The sequence below is a fragment of the Esox lucius genome, chromosome 4 (assembly GCF_011004845.1).
Source record: "Esox lucius isolate fEsoLuc1 chromosome 4, fEsoLuc1.pri, whole genome shotgun sequence".
In the NCBI taxonomy this organism is placed as follows: Eukaryota; Metazoa; Chordata; class Actinopteri; order Esociformes; family Esocidae; genus Esox; species Esox lucius.
Window position 1 is genome coordinate 23,375,338 of NC_047572.1, and position 24,162 is coordinate 23,399,499.

The following is a 24,162-nucleotide window of genomic DNA, read 5'->3' on the forward strand; positions in this document are numbered from 1 at the left end:
AGAGACTCTCCAGTTTGGAATGTAGTTACATATGAGTTTGTCACTCCAACTATTTGGTCCTGGCGATTGTCACAAGACAACTGCCACTGACAACTCCGGACAGATTCAGCTATATCTAAGGCACTGTGGGTCTGAGCAGGAAAAGGTGTGCTCTCCCCTTTTGATTGATGTCTTATCTCGCAGTCGTGTCACAAAAGGTTTGATACTTACAGACGTCTCATTGAAAAGTCAAAAAGACCGCAAATGAGGCATTCTGATAATGCATTTATAATAATGGCTTATATCGTCTGGTTTGCAAGATTAAGCTGAACACAGAAAAAAAAAGAGTATCTGGCTGGTACGAATGTAACGGAATCAGGCGATATGATGCCCATGTGATGATAGACTCTTACGGATTGAAGAACTGATTTCTGTGAACTGACACATTTATTACCAAAATATTAGATTCAATCTTTTAGTCCCAACGACTCAGTATGATGTGGTTAGCTGTTTAAGAAAACAGTATAAGATCCGTCAGAGGTGAGCAGAGGAACATTCTATGAAATCGCACCTTTCAAAGGCCAATATAGGCTTGAGCCAATTTGACAGCTCTGCCCTCATTCTCTGAATCAGCACGGCTCTCCATTAAGCCTAGATGGCCCTTGGAGTTTCCCTGCCGTCTTCAGCCTCCTCTTCATTCTCTCCAGGTGCATTAAGGTCCCCCACAGCATCTTCTGTGGCCTCTTTTCCAGACACCATTACTGTTGATGGCTACCACTTACAGCATTACAACCATTGCTAAGAGTTCCGAGTAATTGATGTGCTGGATACTCATGGCCACACTGCTGTAGTATTCTGATTGTATTATCATTGCATTAATTTCTGTTTTCTCACAATTGAGCTCATCGCGATAAGTTGACGACAAGACAACATCCGTGTTGAGATTCTCTCTCAGTAAATCACGCTCTGTCAACCTCAGGAATGATTGGCCATTTGGGCTTGGGGGCTGTTGTGATAGTGGCCTCTTGCGTTACAGGATGAATGAATTGTTCCAGGTCTGGATGCAAGGCAGGGACAGCCAATGCGTCTAATATAAGTGGTGGGATGCATTTCTAGCCTGTGGAAGTCCCAGAGCACATTACTGGACGCATCCAAAACCGCCCTGGAGGAACGACGGCGATTATGGATGCCATCAACTTAGGCAAGAACATTACGCGGAAATCAGTGGTGAACCGTGACTATTGGAGCTAGGCCCCGAGTTGCAGAAAAAGATCTGACGTCATACAAATAGATAGATAACTCAGATGCCTGTGCCTGTCCTTTTGCAGACCTGTGTAGGAGAAGCAATTCTTTGATGACTTTTGATGACAGTCAAACGGTCATATGCCACGCCTCGGCTGTGGCTCACAGTCACTCAAATAATGGCGTAATGAATTAAACCTCACAACTACTCGCATTGTTTCAAGACAAAAATATTGCGGTGTATTCGATGATAATGGCATGTTCATATAGCTTATCTTTTGATTTTATGAGATCAAAGCCAGGGCTGGCATCCTTACCTACACTCACTGTGAAAAGCTAGCCAGTTAGCTAGACTCAAGCCTAAAGAAACAAAATGAGGCTCACTATTGGCTCTGAATTTGTGACGTATACATAGGCCCTCTAGAGGGCCTTGAGGCATCATACAATTGTCCCACCTATTACAAGACAATTTGTGAATGGTTGATTCTACTATCATTCCAAAATGTTGCTCTTATTGAAGTCAATGTCAATGCCTTTGACTGGTACCTTCTATTCAAAGCCTGAGGGCCTAGCGAATGAGCATTGAGGCCAGCTAGATTATTTCTACAAAGAGACTACCAAATAAAAATTCTGATTGGATATTTTTTGTCTTGAATATTAATCCTTCTTTTTTCAACACAAACAAAAATAATTTCAATAGGATGATCATTACAATTAAGAAAAAAAATGAAAAAAAAATTCCTAGTTATAATACACTACTCAAAAACATTAAGGGAATACGTAATCATCACAGTATAACACCAAGTCAATTAAACTTCAGGGACATCAATCTGGCCAGTTAGGAAGCATAAGCAATTGTGAATCAATGTCACCTGTTTTGGTGCAAATGAGAGTGACAACAGGTGCAGTGAAGAGGCAAAAGCAAGACAACCTTGAAAAAGGGAATGGTGTTGCAGGTGGTGGCCACAGACAATTGCTCTCTCCTTATCCTTCCTGACTGATTCTTCTCTAGTTTTACGTTTTGCTAGTGTCCTTATAACTACTGGTAGCATGAGGCAGTACCTGCAGCCCATTCAGGTTGCCCAGGTAGTCCACCTCCTCCAGGATGGCACATCCATATGTGTGCCATTACACGAGGAGAGCAGGACAGGGCTGTGGAAGGGCATTAACCAGCAAAGGAGCACTGCCAGAGCCCTACAAAATGACCTTCAGCAGGGTACTGATTTGCATGTTTCTGACCATACTGTCAGAAACAAACTCCATGAGAGTGGCATCCTCTAGTGGGTCCTGTGCTCACAGCCCAGCTCCGTGCAGCTCGATTGGTATTCGTCAGAGAACACCAGAATTGCCAGGACCGCCACTGGCACCACATTCTCTTCACAGATGAGAGCAGGTTCACACTGAGCACATGTGACAAACAGAGACACCGTGGTAAACCTTTTGCTGCCTTCAACATCATCCAGCATGACTAATTACGCTGGTGCAGTGGGCCCTGGGTTCTTCCTGGTGCAGGCCAATACACGGCCTCATGTGGCCAGAGTGTATATGCAGTACCTGGATGACAAAGGCATTGATGCCATTGACTGGCCCTCACGTTCCCCAGACCTGAATCCAATTGAGAACCTCTGGGACGTTATGTATCGGCGCATCTGACGCCGCCAAGTAGCACCACAGATTATCCAGGAGCTCACTGATGTCCCGATCCAGGCCTGGGAGGAGATCCCCCAGGACACCATCTGCCGTCTCATCAGGAGCATGCCCAGACATTGTTGGGAGTGCATGCAGGCACGTGGGGCCATACAGACTCATGAGTCACATTATGTTGCCGTGATGAAATTCATGCAAGTTGGAACAGCCTGTGGTTTCAATTATATACTTAGATTTTCGATGTGAGTTTTAATCCAGCCCTCAGTCGGTTGGTGATTTTGGTTTCCGTTGACCATTGTTATATCATTTTGTGCTCAATGGATTACACAATGTATTTCATTCATTGAGACCCGATGTGTGATTTCAATTCTTTCTTTAATACTTTTTTTTTTATTAAAATGTTTCCTTAATTATTTTGAGCAGTGTAGATAAAAATATATGCAGATCTGTGTCCATCCACAGGCCCATTTTGAGGACTTAGAGGGCCCTGACGGTTCCACACTGGGGGAAATACTCTGTGGAAACATACACACAGTCCCTCACTAAGTCCAGTTGGACACCCAGGAGCATAACATGCTGAGACAGCATTGGAAAGCTTTTCTCCTGTTTCAGACATGACAAAGTAGCACTGAGGTATCTCTTGGTTTGGTCACCACCACCCCATCCTCCAGATAGACTTTCAGAGAGATGGATGTGAACCAACCCCGGGTTCAAAATGACTGTAACAGCTGATGGTGAGCATTCTGAATTTGTAGACTCCGAGACAATGATTGCGGGCGTGAAATTCTAGAATGGAATGTAAGTACCACTGGTACAGTCTCATATGGGAACAACTGGAATTATAACCCAATGTCCTTGTCCTCCTTGTCCAAGGCATACACGCCATTGGTCACAACAAGTAGCTTACTCTGCCAATCGAGGAGCCTGTCCAGTGGATTGATCCCCCTGGTCTCGATTGGTGGCTCAGGAGCCAATGGAGAAACGTGCTTCTCCTGCTTCCCCCTCTCTTCACACCTAGCCTGAATGGATTGCACTTCTCAGTGAAACAGGCCACTGTGGGAAAAGGTCTTGTCTAGTTAGTTCCGCCTGTCCCACTCCAGTACCTGCAAAAGGCTTAACCAAATGTGGCACTGTGGCACCACTGTCTGTGCCAGCCTCTTCCCAGGTTCCACCACTGTGTGTGCCAGTCTCTTCTCAGGTGCCACCACAGTCTGTGCCAGGCTCTTCCCAGGTGCCACCACAGTTTGTGCCAGGCTCTTCCCAGGTGCCACCACAGTCTTTGCCAAGCTCTTTCCAGGTGCACCACAGTCTGTGCCAAGTTCTTCTCTCTTAAGTTCGTCAGTGAAATCTGGAAAAATGGGAAAACACTGTTTGGCAGAAAGTTCCTGCTGAATCTGGATTTAATTTGCTGTGAGAGTAAGCTCTGGCCATTACACACGCATATGCTCAGCCATCCTACAGTGGCAGCAGAAGCAGGACCCAAGCTGAGACACACCCGGCAGAGCTATTGAGGATTGGCAGAATGTGTTGCATGTTGGAATAATCTGCGATTGAGAGCCGTGATTACATCACCTGGAAGAAGGAGCTTTGTGATGGCAATTTCATCGATCAGAACTCTTAAAGGAGGAAGTACAGAGACAAAATTCTCTTGCCATAATTAAGTTTATTTGCAAATAGAGAGACGCGTCAAACGCTTACAAACATAATCATCCGAGGAGTCTCTAACTTAATACATGTACAGTCATCAGTACTTATAGAGGAAAAAGGGGTGTGGTAAATTGCTGGCCATCTGTCTTGTGTCACATAGGTTTTACCAAAAGGGACGGCTGTCCCCCCCACCTTATTTACATACCAGCCAATAGAAAGACAGACATTTCCCAATTGTACCGTAGTTCAAAATTTCCATAACAGCTTCCAGCCTGATTGGCCTTAAAATGTGTGATTGTAGAGTGTTTTCAGGTGATGTTTCCATAAGGGTGAATACACATTAGTGTGTTTCGTTGGATAACAGGCGGAATGCGAAATAACCTAATGATCTGACACTGTCACAGCTCTCCTCTCAATGTCATTTTACCACTTTATACCAATGAAGGACATTATAATTCTATATCTCTATCACCATCATATGACACAGACCTAAAGTTTTTCCTCAATCAGCTCTTTAGTTTCTTAATGTGTTTTGTCTCCATCGGTCAGTTATTCTGTGATCCCAATCCCCTGTTCCAACATTGCACTTTTGCACACACACACCCACTCATACCTCTGCCCATTTCCGCACACTCTCCATTCACACACTGAATCACACTCTCCATTCACACACTGAATCACACTCTCCATTCACACACTGAATCACACTCGCCATTCACGCACTGAATCACACTCTCCATTAACATCCTGAATCCCCATTCTCCATTAACACACTGAATCACACTCTCCATCAACACGGTCTCACATTTACACATTCTTACACCCACACTATGCAAACACCAAAGAAAATGTTGCATAATCCAGTGGTTTTGTTCATTTCAAAACACTAGACACCTGGAAGTCACATTGATTAACATTATAGTGAACGTTTTAGCCATTATCATTAATGCTGTTAGGATGCACAGCGTTGTACCGCTGCAAATAAAACCAGTGCGCTGGGGTCATTTACAAAGTTTCTAAGAGGACGAGTTGATCCCACACTGGTCATCTCTATCATTATGATCATTATGTCATTGTGGGTAGCTATGATTGCCGACATGGATTTTATCCTGAAACACAACACCAGTAATGACTGATGAACAGCTTGAGGGACTTATACTTTGATTTGATTCCTATAAGTAATTATTAGCTATCAGTCTGCTTTGTAGGGATATCATCTATTGAACATCTACAGGGTAGAACAGGGACTGAAATTATGTCTGTTTTGCCTTACAGTGAGGGGAAAATGTATTTGATCTCCTGCTGATTTTGTATGTTTGCCCATTGACAAAGAAATGATCAGTCTATCATTTTAATAGTAGGTTCATTTGAACAGTGAGAGAGAGAATAACTACAAGAAAATGCATGTCAAAAATATTATAAATTGATTTGCATTTTAATGAGTGAAATAAGTATTCGACCCCTCTGCAAAACATGACTTAGTACTTGGTTGGCCAAACCCTTTTTGGCAATCATAGAGGTTGGACATTTTTTGTAGTTGGCAACCAGGTTTGCACACATCCAAGTCATTAAGGTTTCAAGGCTGACGTTTAGCAACTCAAACCTTCAGCTCCCTCCACAGATTATGGGATTAAGGTCTGGGGACTGGCTATGCCACTCCAGGACATTAATGTGCTTCTTCTTGAGCCACTCCTTTGTTGCCTTGGCCGTGTGTTTTGGGTCATTGTCATGCTGGAATACCCATCCACGACCCAGTTTCAATGCCCTGGCTGAGGGAAGGAGGTTCTCACCCAAGATTTGACGGTACATGGCCCCATCCATCTTCCCTTTGATGCGGTGAAGTTGTCCTGTCCCCTTAGCAGAAGAACACCCACAAAGTATAATGTTTGACGGTGGGGATGGTGTTCTTGGGGTCATAGGCAGCATTCCTCCTCCTCCAAACACGTTGAGTTGATGCCAAAGAGCTCAATTTTGGTCTCATCTCACCACAACACTTTCACCCAGTTCTCCTCTGAATCATTCAGATGTTCATTGGCAAACTTCAGATGGGCCTGTACATGTGCTTTCTTGAGCAGGGGGACATTGCGGGCACTGCAGGATTTCAGTCCTTCATGGGGTAGTGTGTTACCAATTGTTTTCTTGGTGACTATGGTCCCAGCTGCCTTGAGATCATTGACAAGATCCTCCTGTGTAGGTCTGGGCTGATTCCTCACCGTTCTCATGATCATTGCAACTCTACAAGGTGAGATCTTGCATAGAGCCCCAGACCGAGGGAGATTGACCATTCTTTTGTGTTTCTTCCATTTGCGAATAATCGCACCAAGCTGCTTGGCGATGATCTTGTAGCTCATTCCAGCCTTGTGTAGGTCTACAATCTTGTCCTTGACATCCTTGGACAGCTCTTTGGTCTTGGCCATGGTGGAGAAATTGTAATCTGATTGATTGATTGCTTCTTTGGACAGGTGTCTTTTATACAGGTAACAAACTGAGATTAGGAGCACTCCCTTTAAGAGTGTGCTCCTAATCTCAGCTCGTTACCTGTATAAAAGACAACTGGGAGCCAGAAATCTTTCTGATTGAGAGGGTTCGAATACTTATTTCATCAATTTATAACATTTTTGACATGCGTTTTTCTGGATTTCTTTGTTGTTATTCTGTCTCTCACTGTTCAAATAAATAATTTATTTGTCAGTGGGCAAACATACAAAATCAGCAGGGGATCAAATAATATTTTCCTAGTACAGTAGGTACATTTAAAGGTGCCAATAGTGCAGAATCTCACCAGACTGATAAAAACATTCTGCGGTGATTAATTTGCACAGGCTGTTGCAATGATTTTAATTACGATAGAAGTGTGGACATTAATTTATCATTTGACATTAAATATCAAGTTTAAATAAAGAAAATTCCTTTCTCTCTAAGCACACCCTCAAAAATATGTATTCATGTTTTATACTCATTTTCTTAAGAGAGACTACACTGAAGTGACATTAGGACATATAAACCATGCCCTGAATGCACACATGTAGGTCGCTGTATGATGTGGTTAGCTGATACATATAAAATTACTATCCAGACATTGTTGGACCTGGAAGTGTAAGCAATGCTGAGACAAAGGAGACCATCTAATGACTCACTGTCAGCTGTTCCATTTGTTAGAGGTCAGTAAGGTCAGTGAATGACTCAGCTGTCCCCTTGTTCTGTCTGTGTGTAGTGACGTAGAACCATTCAGAACCTTGTCTGGGTCTGGGATGGGTTCTGCTCGGCTGATCACGTTGAAGTGGTGAAGTGTGACCGGTCCAAACGTTCCGAGGCTGACTCTCCCACAGCGGGCACTCGTTGCGAGTCGAGCCTTAGTCCGAGCCTCTAGATCAGGGAGGGGCAATTCCATTCCGGTCGCTGGCGGTGGGCCCAGCTAACATGGCAATAATCAGCTAATAATGGTCTACAGTGTGGATGGAAATTACTTTGATTTGTTCCATTCAGATCAGTGGTGGCTATTGATTGGCTGAGTAGTACCAAATGTTGTTGAAATATTTATTTCAACGTATTTGCATTGCGTTCCTGTCAAGCAATCAGTTATTGCTCAAAGAAAAAAAATATATGACTCTACTGTAGGCCTAACTGATTTAATTTGCCCACAAAAACTGGATTGATATTTTCAGTCTGGAGTAAGAAAGCTAGACTTTACCTCAAAACATTCTGTAGTTGGAGGACTCTTGAAGATATTTCTTCCCCACTTTAATATTTAGATAAAAGCAGATCAGTGTAGCTGTTACATGTGAATTCCTCTGTCGACAAGTTCTCATCGGTCCCAGAAGGTGTCAGTATGGCACTAATTCTACCTCTGCTTGCATCCGAGAAGACGTTTACTGATGTGTGAGTCTGTCAACAAACATTCCAACAAGAATGCCAGTGCTGCTGTATGACTAATGTTTTGGGGAATAATCATTGATCATTTGTCTATCGGTCTGTTGGTTTAAATATATGTGAATATGTTTATATGTCTGGGTGTGTGAGTGTGTGTGTGTGCATGGGTCGGTGAGTTAACAGACAGGATCGGTTTATATAGAGGAAGGTATCAGGGGCTGGTTTGATGGCTCTGGTAGTAATGGAGGGAGGCAGGTGGTGGTAAAAATGATACCCCAGAAGGAGGCACTCTGAGCAGGGGCGAGGGAGAGGTTGAAAGGGGTTCTCTTGAAGATGCCTGGGAGTAGGAGGGGCAACTGGAGGTGTTTACAAAAACATCATCTAGTTTGAGTGCAGTATCTTTCTATAATGTAGCTTGCAGTCCAACTGAAGTACAAATGAATGTTTTAAATTGTCAGAATGATGAAGACTACTTACTAATAGACTTTCAGAAACAAACACATACACACAAAATGTTTCAAACACATGCGCACATAATGTTTCAAACACATATGCACAAAATCTTTCAAACACCTTCACACATAATGTTTCAAACACACACGCACATAATGTTTCAGGCACATACGCACAAAATGTTTCAAACACCTTCACACATAATGTTTCAAACACACACGCACATAATGTTTCAGGCACATGCACACAAAAGAAGTTGAAACTCTTTCAGTATCTCTCTCTTTTGCTGTCTTGCAAACACGTACACACGCGGCAGATTATGTTCGTGCTCAGATAGGCCACTCTTTGTTTTAGTCAACCATGCATGACAACACCGCTCCACACACCTGACTGCCAGACAAAACCAGAGGAGATGAATGGGGAGAGGGAGAAAAGGAGTGGAGACAGAGGATAGGAATGGAAGAGGTGGATAAGAGAGGGGGCAGACAGAAAAGAAAAGATAGAGGAAGCATGTAGTCTATTTAGGGACCAGTATAAGAGAGGAGGAAGGAGAGAAGGTCAAATTAGGCAGAGGGGAGGATGATGGACAGATTAGATAAAGGCTAGGAGATGAAGAGGAGAATGAGGATGGGGTGAAGATATGGGTGTATGTGATGGAGAAGGAGAGATGCAGAGGAGGATTCCTGGCTGGACGCTTTGTGTGGGCACAGTGAGAAAAACAAGCCAGGGGCGCAGACATGACGGGAGGACAGAGGAGAGGGAAGGAAAGAGCCAAAGAGACACAGGGAGATACAGGGCAACACAGGGAAACGTGGAGAAACTGAGATGGGGGCAAGATGGAGCAACTACGAGATGTTCTCACCTTTAGTGCTGGAATGAGAGAGGCAGATTAAAGAGTGGAGAGAGAGTAAGATTAGGATCGTGGCAATGTAGAAGACGAAGAAAGCGACAGATAAGCGGAAGTGGTAAATAGGTCTGACGATAGTATGGGTGCCAGTTTAGCGTGGGCACAAAAGCAGCATACTGTATGCCAAGCCAATGGTATATATATAGATATCTCTCTCTCTCTCATATATATATATATATATATATATATATATATATATGTAGAGAGTTCATTTATAGAATATAAAGTGAACATTAATCGCTGAAAATACAACGTATTAAAAGATGAATTGTAGAAAAGGCTGTGTACCTTCGTAAGAATCACTGGATATTTGGTTTCTGTGTATCTGGAAATGTACAAGAGAAACGGGATATCAGTGTATATCTGTTATAAAACTAACTTGCACTCCTGTTTCATTTCTTTTTTTAGTCAACAAGCGTACAAAAGCTGTAATCACTTAATTGTATTCATATTTTAAAGATATTTTCTATTGACTGAGGCATAATTATTACTTTTCAATACTTTTCCTCACTTGAACTGAAGTGAACAGTGTAAAATTCTGAGAGAGAGAGAGAGAGAGAGAGATATTCATTTTGGACCTTGTCTTTTTCTAATAACTTATTGATGTCACCTATAGAAAAATCTTATATGCCAATAATGTATGAGACTAGAGCTATGCGTTGGCATTGAAATCTTTTCGGACCTCGTCTTTTTCTATGTAATCTTTTTTTAGTAATTGTTTTTGTATGATGAGACCTTCAATACAAACATGTTCTTGTATTTTTCAACTTAAAAACAAAACAAATTCTGTCATTCGTATTTTTGAGACTTCTATAGTTTGATAACAACCCAGATGCTCTGGCTGGATGGTGATGCTGCGGAGGACAATGTCCATGCTAATAGAGACGATTCGTACGCTAATGACGCCAAACGGCGTTTTAGCTCTGGCGGTTACTGGGGGTCAAAAAGGCCTGGCAGTTCTAGTGTTTAAGGCCTATGGATGTGATTGGGGATCCTGTGTTCTGATCAGTATTGCTAGTCAAGCACATTTAGATTGAAACGCAAAGTTGAGAGACCTCGGGGTTCTGGGTGATCGGGGAATAGAGAGATACATAAGAGAGCGACAGCCCAGTCAATCACATGCTTTCTCTTAGCCCCTTTAACATCAGCAGATGTCAAAGTATTTTACAGCCCAGAGAGAGAGAGAGGATGGGGAAAAGGGGATCAAGATAGGGATGGATATGGTGAAAGACGTGGAGGGGATATAGAGACAGAGGGGGCACTATAACAGCCAGCCAACCCATGGGCAGACATAGTGTAGGAGCCAAGTACAGTCATGTCTTGTCATAACACTTAACTGGTAGCTCCACCCACCTGTCACCATGGATACGGTTCAACGACAGAGGAAAGTTAATGGGAGTTTAATATTTAAAGATGCGTTTGTATGTCAGTCTCCTGGGAGACGGCGTTGTTAGAAGGAGTGCGGAGGAGAAGCTCATATCTAAGTGCTTTAAGGGAAGGGTTGAATGAATGAGACCGGACGGTTATTTTAATATCAGAATGATGGGCAAGAGAGGGAGGAGAGAGAAATACGAGGACTTTTATTAATATCAGTTATTTACTGTTCTGAGGACTGATTTCCCTGACTAGAGAGAGAGAAAAGAGAGAGAGAGACAGAGAGAGAAGAGGAAATGGAGGAAAAGACAGAAACAGAGATTGAAAGAGAAGTGGTAAGAGAGAAAGAGAGCATCTTAAATAGAGATTGAGAGGTATAGAGACAGAAATGGAAAAAGGTAAAGAGGGATGGAAAGATAGAGAGACAGGAGATAAGTCCAGGCTCAGTAAGTACAGCCTGCCATTGAAAAGGGTAGACACAGGAAAACCTGTCTCCCAGTAGAAGAAAGGCTGTGCAAGCACATTACCACAGCAGAACATTAGACAGATCTCCATTTCCTGACAAAAATGTCAGAAATACAAAACAATTAGAGTGTTATTTCCCAAAATGTGAGACTATTATTCAAAATATCAAAGCCTTTTGCAGGGGAGGACTTTAGACTGGCAGCAACCTATTTTATTATTCAATTGTCATTTTTATAGTGTATTTTATATTTTCTTCTTCTGCTTATTGCTCTATTAATTGTCATTTTGACAATCTTGTTCATTATTTCTTTAATGCTTTGTTGTAAATGAATGTCTAATCCTAGAGTACGTTCTGTCTCCCATGGAGAGATGGAGTGACTAAGAGAAATGTTGAGAGAGACTGAGTGAGAGGGGGAACAGAGTAGAATAAGATAGAGACGGAGAGATGGCGAAATATAGACAGACTGAAAGGGAGAAGAAGACAGATGCAGAGATGAAGATACAGAAAGAAAGGCTGAATAAGGCAGAAAGAGAGACTGATACAGAAAGAGAAAGATGGAAAACAAATGAGATCCTATAAAAGAGACAGAGTCTTGAGGGAGTAGAAGAGAAGTGATTGGGTTTGGATGGCACACAGAAGAGGTGAGTCACTGCCATGCTTACCCACAGGGGGAGGGACAGGCTCTGTGTGTGTGTGTGTGTGTGTGCGTGTGTGCGTGCGTGTGCGTGTGCGTGTGTGTGCGTGTGTGTTTTGGGGTGACAGCCTATCCTAGGGGGTTGGAGAAGACAGAGGAGGCAGCAGATACAAGGGCACTGCTGGGGGACTGGTGTCTTGTCCCTTCTCTCATGTGGGTTAAGTCCTGCTGTGTCTCTGATAGCACCTTCTGAACTATATACAGTAATGACAGATCAGCACATCCACTGGACAGCTCTGTGAATAGGAGGCGGAACCTGACAGAATGGTTCACAATGAGTCGACTAGAGATCTTAGAAATCACACAGTAATGACTACTGTAATGATTACTGATGTGGATGTATTTGTATCAGGCTTGTATTATGTTTGAAAATTCTTTCTTTGCTTTCTAACATGCGAAAAACCATTTCAAGTAGGTGTGGAGATCAGTTATGGGTTGAGAATCACACCTTGTTAAGGACATTAGCCATTATAACCTGATCACTAAACAATAGGAAGAAGCAAAGCATGTGTTGTCTTATGAAGGGTTTTTCACAGAAGTGTTGTCAAATGCGTAACTTGTCATATGGAAATATTGCCACTTGTATGTGTTGTCATATGAATATATGTATGGGTTGTCATACAAATGTGTTTTCATATTGGAGGGGTTCTCATATGAATACGCTCACCTGACCATTCTTGTCCACCTGGTTGTACAGCTGATGTAGATTCTGATGTAGATCCTGGACAAAGCCCATCGATGTGTTTATTTGACCTGCTGAACAATATTGATGTAGTCCAAAAATCTATTCTTCACCGGCACAGCAATAAGAGGCATGGCCACCCATCAACACCTAACCACTCTATATGTTTATTCCCTGGTTCTAACCCTACCAGGGGAGATATTTCCTACCCATTTATTGTAGTTGCTTGCTCTTTTGGGGTATTTAGGCACGGTGTCTGTATTAGCACCATGCGACTGTGCTCGTGTAGAAACGGCTTTAGGATATTTATTGGATTTGTTCTCATACAGTATCAATAGGTTGTAATGTCAATGTGTTTCCATATTAATCATTTGTCATATGGATACGTTGTCATATGAATGGATTGTGTAATTCATTATTAGTCGTCCGGATAGATTGTCAAATGAATTGTCAAATGGATGGGTTTTCAATGTCATAGTATGAACCCCAAGGAGAGTAGCCATTGCTTCAGCCAACTAGAATTCTGATACAACATCAAATACCCAAATATGCTCACATGAAAATTGGCCTAAGATATAAATCATCCAGGTATAGTCCATACCAGACCTGTGGTATACAGGAGGAAACAGGAAATTGTTATTATGTGGTGAGAGATAGCAGATTTATGTTAGGAGTTATTGTATCTCCTGGGACTGTGAGCAGATACAAACATAAGGAGAGGGAGAAAAGGAGGGAAGGGAGAGAGCAGTCTGCGGGGCTTAGTGTTTTCCAGTCATCTCTAAAATATGCTAAGTTTATTCTGAGTTAATCCCAGTAGACCTAATATGTGAGGACGTGTGTTCAGTGTATAATTTTCTATTTGAGTTGGCCATTAATTTTGATTAATCGCTGAAAATACAACGTATTAAAAGATGAATTGCAGAAAAGGCTGTGTACCTTCGTAAGAATCACTGGATATTTGGTTTCTGTGTATCTGGAAATGTACAAGAAACGGGATATCAGTGTATATCTGTTATAAAACTAACTTGCACTCCTGTTTCATTTCTTTTTTTAGTCAACAAGCGTACAAAAGCTGTAATCACTTAATTGTATTCATATTTTAAAGATATTTTCTACTGACTGAGGCATAATTATTACTTACACTATTCAATACTTTTCCTCACTTGAACTGAAGCGAACAGTGTAAAATTCTGGCAATCAGGAAACTAGAAGGATTTCACTTGCTTTAATTTGCCATTGTCACATTTAGTTTTTCTGATTGAGAGAGAGGGTTTGACAACAAAAGTCAGTGCAGAAGTCAACTGCTGTTGACAAATGGAAAATCTGGATTTTAGAATATTGCCCCTTGAACTTGATTTATTTGCGTAATCATTTACTAGTGCTAGTATTTACAGAGCTGCGTCAAAATGTTTGTTCTCTATGCACGGTGTCGTTCTCACTTGAAACCTCCTCAGCCAAGAAAGTCAGGCTTTATCTCTGAGTTAGCTGGGGTATTATGTCTGACAGCAAAATTGTCTACTCTGGACTGAGATGGTCTGGGCTTCTGAGTTCTGAGTTTATTGCAGCAAAAAAACTATTTAGCTTGGTGATACATTCCAAAATGTGACATGAGAATTGGGCATGCCTCTTCAGTTTAGCTGTCCTGGTGGGGGGATCATGTGTTGGAATTGGACATGACTCATCAGCTATTTAATCAGTGCCAGCTCATAAAATCTACAAAAAGATCCTTGTACTCTGCATTAAAGACTCACCCGCTGTTTGTGTGTGTGTGTGCTTGCGTTTTACCAAAAAGTATAAAATATTGGTTTAGTTCAGGTGGAGGCCAGATTGGAAGTGAGCATATCACTGAAAGAGATTTCAGCAGGTCAAAGTCTATATTCCATGTTTTTCCAGGTGGTGAATCATGCGCTATATACGTACATATAGAATTTGCAAACTGTCCACAAGGGGGTGATGGTGAAAGCTATTAAACTCAAATAGAACGGCGATCTGCAGGGTTTTACGGAATGGGATGGTGCACAGGTGATTGAGCTTATTTTGCTACTGCTTTGCAGTTTCTATTGGTTTTAAACTGTTCCCCAATTTAAACACGTACCTTCACCATTAATAATTAATACCTGAATAACCTTAACTCTTCAGAATGAATACCTCAAAACTTACAATAAGGTGCCTATAAACAGGATATCAAATCTTGTGATGTTAACATGATATGTTAAGCCTGATCTTTATCACCCACCAAGATACAAACTCCAACCGAGGCCAATAATGCTGTTTCTCAATTTCTCTTTATTGCGTCTTCAGACCATGCAACCGATGCCACTAGCATTCACTTGTTAATAGCATTCACTTTTTCATTGTTGATATCAATACTGACTACTGAGCCCTGAGTCTGCCGACACAGAGGACCGATCCAATACTGACTACTGAACCCTGAGTCTGCCGACACAAAGGACCGATCCAATACTGACTACTGAACCCTGAGTCTGCCGACACAAAGGACCGATCCAATACTGACTACTGAACCCTGAGTCTGCCGACACAGAGGACTGATCCAATACTGACTACTGAACACTGAGTCTGCCGACACAGAGGACCGATCCAATACTGACTACTGAACTCTGAGTCTGCCAACACAGAGGACTGATCCAATACTGACTACTGAACCCTGAGTCTGCCAACACAGAGGACCGATCAAATACTGATGATTTCCTTTTATTGGCATGCACTATAATTGCCATAATGCAAATAGCAAGTAGACACATAACATTAAAAAAAAGAATCCAAAGGTATGTAAACATCATGACTGAATTGTATGACATGTTGTTCAATCAAAACTTGATCAAAGCTTGCTAAAGTTCCTCTACTGCCATCCCATGAAACACTTGTTTTGCTAAGTTTGCTGCTAAGTTTTACTAGTGGCAGGATCAAGTGTAAAGTAGTAGTGTTTTGATCCCACCTAGAAAATCCCAGAAATATAAAAGCGGGGAAATGCTTGGAGCAGCTTTTATCGCAGTAGCAATACACGTTACATGATGACACTTTTTATGGTGATTCTTTTGTCTATCAAAGTACTGAAAAAGCATTCCTAAGAGAATTGCTCAATTAGGTTTACTGCCATTTACCTATTAAGGATAAATACCTAACCCTAATGCTTACCTTAACCAGTAAAAACAATGACCTAATCCTAGACTTAACACTTACGGCACATTAACAATTTAGAATGAGTACCTGACCTTCAGGGGCAAAAATCTGTAATTGTCCCCACCAATCAACTTTGGAGGGGACAATTACATAACATTTTCTCAAGAGCAATTATTGAGGGGGACACTGAAAGTAGTGATGTAACATTGTTTGAGTTTGCACCATCGGACTGCTTGCTACTGTAGCATAGTGCCTAACCCTAGCGTTAAGTCTGAACCCTAACCTTTCTGAATTTTCAATTCACCTATGGATGTTTTAGAGTTTTCACATCACCTACAGATGCAGATCTTTTCCCGGACAACCGTTGAATATTGATGTGAGCAGTGAGTTCATGTTGGCTCATTTGTCTGCTACATGGGGCAGGCCGTAGCCGACAAGCTGCCAAAACATTACGCCCGAAGATCCTTAGTTATCAGTTCAACCTTGTAATCCTGATATTCAGGAGTCATGGCCATGTTCACAGGCTGACAGTACATGGCCTTTAGAAGTCAAGGGCGAAGCATCTAGCTCGATGCTTCGCTCTATGTCAGCAGTCATGGCCAGCCACACTTTGTTGAGAGGAACCCATCTGTTCCAATAAGTGTCTGGATACTTGTCCAGAAGTGTTAAATCTGGTGTTAATAATATCAAATTATGTGGGGGTGACTCTGGTACCCTGCAAACCATCTTCTGCTCTGTATTTTACACGCTGAATCAAATGTGATGTAGTATGTAGCCCATGTTGTTAATGAGTGCTGTTAGTATCAGGACATCCCTATTCCTAGACATGACCACATGTGTTGTATATGTGTGTGTGTGTGTCTGTCTGTCTAACAGGGTGGAGGAAAGCTTTAAAACTCTGTTCTGGTCCATCTTCGGTCTTTCGGAGGTGATCTCGGTGGTTCTGAAGTATGACCATAAGTTCATAGAGAACATTGGTTATGTGCTTTATGGGGTCTATAATGTGACCATGGTGGTGGTTCTACTCAACATGCTCATCGCGATGATCAACAGCTCCTACCAGGAGATAGAGGTCAGTCATTCACATCTCCTTCATCGTCCAGTCTGCTAAGTTCCTGTGTAATCCTAACATGGTTATGGCCAATGGGACATTGTTTAGACAATTTATACAATTTTACATAAATATTGTAAATCCCCCAGTAACCTTTTATGGGCATATATTGTGTTTCTTAGTTTTTTTTTCATTGTTCGTGTTGGTGTCTGATCCTGTCAACCCCCCCCCCCCCCACCCCCCACCCGCTTCCCCCCACCCCCACACAGACAGATGCGGATGTGGAGTGGAAGTTCGCCCGTGCCAAACTGTGGATGTCCTATTTTGACGAGGGGCGTACACTGCCAGCCCCCTTCAACCTGGTGCCCTCCCCCAAGTCCTTCTACTACCTGATCCTCCGTTCCAAGGCCTGTCTTGTTCACCTCTGCAAGGTCAAGGGACGACGCCATGACAACGAGCTGGAGATGGGCATGCTCAATTCGCAGCTCAAGGTCAGAGGGGAAACGTTAAAAACCATGAGCCTAAATATGGCAAGATACAGTAGATATGCTATCAGCTGGTTGCTGTTTGATCATATAGAAAGCCATTTTCTTTGTAATAGGATGATATAATAACAAACGGGATAATATCCCAAAACACCATGCTACAAATCTGTTTAGATATTATATAAACACTGTATATATACACCGATCAGCCATAACATTATGACCACTGACAGGTGAAGTGAATAACATTGATAATCTTGTTATCATAGCACCTGCCAGTTGGTGGGATATATTAGGCAGCAAGTGAACATTCTGTCCTCAACGTTGATGTGTTAGAAGCAGGAAAAATGAGCAATGCTAAGGATCTGAGTGACTTTGACAAGGGCCAAATTGTGATGGCGAGATGACTGGGTCAGAGCATCTCCAAAACTGCAGCCCTTGTGGGGTGTTCCCAGTCTGCAGTAGTCAGTACCTATCAAAAGTGGTCCAAGGAAGGAAAAGCGGTGAACTGACGACAGTTTCATGGGCAGCCAAGGCTCATTGATGCACGTGGGGAGCCAAGGCTGGCCCGTGTGGTCTGATCCAACAGATCATCTACTGTGGCTCAAATTGCTGAAAAAGTTAATGCTGGTAATAATAGAATGGTGTCAGAACACACATTGCCTCGCAGTTTGTTGCATATGGGACTGCATAGCTGCAAACTAGTCAGGGAGCCCATGCTGACCCCTGCCCACTGCTGAAAGTGCCTACAATGGGTATGTGAGCATCAGAACTGGACCATGGAGCAATGGAAGAAGGTGGCCTGGTCTGATGAATCACTGCGTGTGTCTCTTACCTGGAGAACACATGGCACCAGGATGCACTATGGGAAGGAGGCAAGCTGACGGAGCCAGTGTGATGCTTTGGGCAATGTTCTGCTGGGAAACATTGGGTCCTGCCATTCATGTGGATGTAACTTTGACACATACCACCTAACTTTGACACATGTGCACCCTTTCATGGCAACGGTATTCCCTGATGGCATTGGCCTCTTTCAGCAGGATAATGTGCCCTGCCATGAAGCAAAATGGTTCAGGAATGGTTTGAGGAACACAACAAGTTCTAGGTGTTGACTTGACCTCCACATTCCCCAGATCTCAATCCATTTAAGCATTTATGGGATGTGCTGGACAAACAAGTCCGATATATGGAGTCCCCACCTCGCAATTTACCGGACTTAGGATCTCCTACAAAAATGTTGGTGCCAGATACCACAGCACACCTTCAGAGGTCTAGTGGAGTCTATGCCTAGACGAGTCAGGGCTGTTTTGGCAGCAAAAGGGGACCTACACAATATTAGGCAGGTGGTCATAATGTAATGGTTGATTTATATACAGGTGCTGGTCATAAAATTTGAATATCATCAAAAAGTTGATTTATTTCAGTAATTCCATTCAAAAAGTGAAACTTGTATATTATATTCATTCATTACACACAGACTGATATACAGTATATCCAGACCTGAATCCTTGTGTCCTTGTGGTTCACACTGTTGTGCAGACACAGATATTATCAGCAATTTTATTCATGGCTGAAGTGGGCCTTTAAAGAGCTCAGTGGCGTCGTTAGGCCTGGGCGTCCAGGGCTATAGCCCCAGATCTTTTATGAATAGCACCAGAGCTCAAACTAATTAAAAACTAAGAAATGAATCTATAATTCCTATCACGCATTATCACAATGTAGATGTGTATGCCTCTAGCTTGTACATCAACATTTTCCGGCATTTACATTCAAAACCCTGTACTTTCTGTCCCAGGCGGGGCCGGGGGGTGGGCTAAGCCCGAAATGTATTGTGATCCTAGCGACGCCTCTGACAGAGCTATTGAAAGCTCCTGCCCTAGTTAGTACTAATGTGTAACCTGGTTCTTAGAGGAAGAAGCAGTTTTGTAACATGGTTTTAAAAGGCAGTATCAGTTTCACAACCTGGTTCTTAGAGCAAGGATCAGTTTCATGACCTGGTTTATATAAGCAGTATCAGTTTCATGACATTCTTAAAGGATGTTTTAGTTTAATAATGTGATTCAAAGAGGCAGTATCAGTTTCATAATTTGGTTCTTAGAGGAAGTATCAGTTTCATAACGTGGTTTAAGAGGCAGTATCAGTTTCATATCCTGGTTTATACGGGCAATATCAGTTTCATTACCTGGTTTATAGAGGTAGTATCAGTTTCATGATGTGGTTTAGAGGCAGTATCAGTTTTATATCCTGGTTAATACAAGCAGTATCAGTTTCATAACGTGGTTTATAGAGGCAGTATCAGTTTCATAACCTGGTTTATAGAGGCAGTATCAGTTTCATAATCTGGTTTATACAGGTAGTATCATTTTCATTACCTGGTTTATACAGGCAGTATCAGTTTCATAGCCTCATTTAAGAAGGCATTATCAAGTTTATAGAGCTGCCTCTATGGGTTGAGAGTGACTACATGTTTTATATCCATACTACTCAACCTACTCTCTGGAAGAAATGCTAAATGTCCATTGACTTCATGAACTGGTTACATTTTCTTTCTGAAAGACATTCATGCAGCTGCCTTCTCTTTTTCTAAATGTTTGTGTACATTGCAGAAGTTTCTTTATACTGAACACCAGTAGTTTCTATATGCTGAACACCGGCAGTTCCTTTATACTGAACACCGGCAGTCCATTCATACTGAACACCGGCAGTCCATTCATACTGATTCCCGGTAGTTCCTTCATATTGATCACTGCATCATCGTTGTTGAATGTTGAATCTAAACTAATCAATAGTTCCTATATACTGAACACCAGTAGCTTCTTTATACTGAACTGTAGTATTTGCCTCATATTGAACACCAGTAGATTATTTTTTACTGAACACCAGTAGTTCCTTCATGCTGAGCACCAGTAGCTTGTTTATATTTAACCTCTTGATCTAGACACTGATAAGCACGTGGTTCTGTATTTCTTATTTTATCTCTGTAATAACATTGTCTTGCTGCAGGGGGAAAGCAACAGAGTTCATGGTAGACTACGGGACGAGTCCGCTGTCAGGAAGCCCATCAAACATCCCACCAGATACCAGGTAAGAGCCCCAACAAGGACGGAAGGAAGGACGGAAGCGAAAGAGAGAGGGGGGGGGGGAGTGGGAAGGTGGACTTCACTGATATAAATAGCTTAAATGGCAGAGAGGGGAAAGGGTGGGCATTGCGAGAGAAGGAGGGAGAGACGGATAAGGATGGAGATACTGTGAAGATGGATGTTTGGGATACTACCGTATCTGTTAAATGCCATATTGAGTAGTGCGTTAGGGGGCCGGTAATGGATGACTTAATGACTAAATGGGTATGGAGAATGAGGCGTTGAGACAAACTCATAGAATGACGAAAGGTCTTTCTGTCCCCCACCTTAGCCCTGTTGGATATCTGGTATTTTCCTTCTTTGTAAAATGTTCTTCCATTACATGTGTCACAGCCCATAATGCCTTCTTCTAAGAGCTTTTCTCCTGACACAAACACCCTTTCTCCTGACACACGCACACTTTCTCCTGACACAAACACACTTTCTCCTGACACAAACACACACCATGTTGGTCCGTTAGTGTGTGCTTCTCACTGTGAGTGTCTGTGGTGCCCACAGGGTGACAGATATTGATGTGTTCTCAGTCTGTCCCAGTGCATGACCTGACTGAGTGGGTCTTAGTGGGAGCTAAAGGAGATCCATAATGACCAAGATCAATAGGAACCATTCAGACTTGATCAGGGTCAAAGTGTTACATCTCTATAAAACACCTCGGCGTGTGTGTGTGTGTTTGGTAATCTTATATAATGGCAACTCTTTCCTCTCTACCTCCACCCCTTCCCGCTCTCTCTTGCCTGAATCTCTCTCTCCTCCACAACCCCCCCCCCATCTTTTACATCATGTCCTACAGAAGATCATGAAGCGTCTAATTAAGCGCTACGTACTGAAGGCTCAGGTTGACAGAGAGAACGATGAAGTCAATGAAGGTGACCGTCTAATCTCCTTTAATGTCACTGAACGCTGCCTGGCCGGATAGCAGGTGTCAAATGTTCACTCTGTCCTGCAGAGCAATGTGGACTAACAGTGAACTTATCAGCAAAATGTGTCTGCCTGCCTGTCTGTCTGAAGGTCGGACTGTCTGCCTGTCTTTCTGTACATGTTCACTTTTGTATGTGTTCACGTACACATGTTTTTTTGTCTTGTTTTGCATGCATTTTCCTCAGGAATTGTGTGTGACTATCTGCCTGACTGTCTGTGCGTGTGTTCTAGGAGAGCTGAAGGAGATCAAGCAGGACATCTCCAGCCTGCGTTACGAGCTCCTGGAGGAGAAGTCTCAGACCACAGGGGAGCTGGCTGACCTTATCACACAACTTAGTGACAAGTTTGGCAAGAACACCACCAAAAGACCCTGAGAATGGCACATGGCAGGAGGGGTAGAAAAGTGTTGATGGAACTGGTGGGAGGAAGGAGATTGAGAGATGGGAAGTGTTACTAGGGAGAAGAGAGAGGTAGAAGAGAGCATGCAGGCAGAGGAAGGAAACAACAGAAAATAGAGGAATAGAGAAAGGAAGGAGAGAGAGGACAGAGGTAGGAGAGAGGGGGAAGAATGAGGAATGAGAGGAGTGAGAGAGGACACTGGGCAAGGCAGTAGAGAGGAAGAGAGCCAGGAGATGACAAAGGACAAGAAAGGCAGGGAAGACTTTACAAGAGGGACATAACGACAGGAAGTAGCTTCGGAACAGTGAGAAGTGATGGTTAAGCAGATAATTCTGCATTTTGGAGTTTAATTCTGATGGAGCATTGAGAGAGGTCAACTCTCCAACCCACACTGCCAAATTACATCAGTGAGAGGAAGGGAGAAGGAGAGAGAAAAGATAGCAAAAAAAAAAGGTTGAAATAATACTGCGATGGTAATATGATGTTTTGTCTCACTCCAGACCGACAGCCAAGGCCGTCTTTACCTGATGTACTGTGCCACTGTTCCAAATTAAAGGGCTTAAAGGGCCCTTTTTAAAGAGTAGGCAGTCTAATTAACGCATTGTCAGATGTACGTCTGTTCACACCCTAACAGATGTACATCTGTTGAGCCCCAACTCATGCAAACACCCAGACAAACGCAAACACCCACTCATGTGTGTCCGCATTCATAACTCAGCTAACGTGGTGATTACCGAGCACTCTTTAGTTTACCACATGACAACCTGAACCCACTCGGACCTGTACATACTTTCACGCACTGGAGGAGCTAAAACGCAAAAACGCACACAGACAAACACAAATGCATGAACAGACACACACACACACACATACCTACTGATTAAGGTAATTACTATATAACTTCCAATAAAGTGCTGATTACCAAGTGTTATTTTGTTTACCACTTGACAATCTGAAGCCACTCAGGCCTTCAGTATCTAATTATTGTGAGGATGAAATGTTCCTTTGCATTCCCTAATGAAACCTGGAATATATTGTTTCTACACTCCAGCTGTTGAGAGGCACCCCAGTCGCTCATATGCCGTATGTATACCATGCAGAAATAAATGTTTACCGCGTACAATACACACGCTAAAGTTACGTGTAAGCCAATTCCTTCCATTATCAATGGTTTGCTCCAGTATGTTTACCACGGCCAATATGGGCAGAAGTACATGAGCAGGGAGCAGTAGCCAGGGAGGGTGTCAAAGCCTTAGAACACACACTCTAGTGCCTGCGAGGTTGAAGCATCTAACCCCAAACTTAACCCTAACAACACCGGAGTGTTATCTAACCTTAAAGATGAAGTATGTATGTTTTTTATATCACTGTTCTATTAATCTGGATCATGGATGAATACCTACCATATCAGATGACGTATCAAACAAAGAGCTGAGGCTGAAAAAAATAAGTGACTACTCTCCTTTTGTGGATCAAGCAGCGATAGACAAATGTATTTTCATAAAAAAAAATCAGAATGTAACGGTACCTAAGAAAATATGGTTTAGATCAAAAGAAAGCAAATCTGGTAAAAGAGAGGCAGATAGACGCCATTCAAAAAACATGAGTGATCAGCTGCCTATCCACGATGGATGGAACCCAAGGAGCAGAATGCATTAAACTGTCACACTGATGGGGCAATTCTTCTGTTAAATAAGTAAGTAAAGTTAGCTAAAATGCTAGTTACCTAGCTAACCTCACACTGTTGTTAGTAATTGCCCTATTGGTGTTAATGTGGCTAGCTATACAGACAGAGCAGACATGGCTATACTGACTGACTGTACATATATCCAGCAGTAATTGTTTGCAAGTTTTGCTACTCCTAGAAGCTTCTAATAACATTACGGACAATGTTAGCTGCCTAGAATAACCTCATTCTATTGTTAGTAATTGGCTATAACTAGCTTTCTGTGGATAAAAAGGCGAACGGCTGTCTGTACATGCTGTTTGCTTTGTTTACTATCCCATCTAGTAGTATTATATTCATTACTAGGGCAAGTTTAGACTAGTAGGTGCAGTTGCAATTCT

General features: G+C 42.4%; 1 protein-coding gene across 3 annotated transcripts in view; it reads left to right on the forward strand.

Moving 5' to 3' along the window:
- Window positions 1–22,228, forward strand: part of LOC105025247 (short transient receptor potential channel 7) — a 55,492-nt gene extending 33,264 nt beyond the window's left edge. The window contains exons 8-12 of one of the 3 annotated variants that reach the window (XM_029119196.2): window positions 16,979–17,174; window positions 17,423–17,644; window positions 20,642–20,722; window positions 21,569–21,644; window positions 21,928–22,228. In XM_029119196.2, the coding sequence (XP_028975029.2) occupies window positions 16,979–17,174; window positions 17,423–17,644; window positions 20,642–20,722; window positions 21,569–21,644; window positions 21,928–22,070 (718 nt within the window). In that variant the 3' untranslated portion in view covers window positions 22,071–22,228. Of the gene's footprint in view, window positions 1–16,978; window positions 17,175–17,422; window positions 17,645–20,641; window positions 20,723–21,568; window positions 21,645–21,927 lie in introns of those variants that run through there. The other 2 variants (XM_034291856.1, XM_034291857.1) reach the window with 2 other exon arrangements.
- Window positions 22,229–24,162: the final 1,934 nt, after the last annotated feature.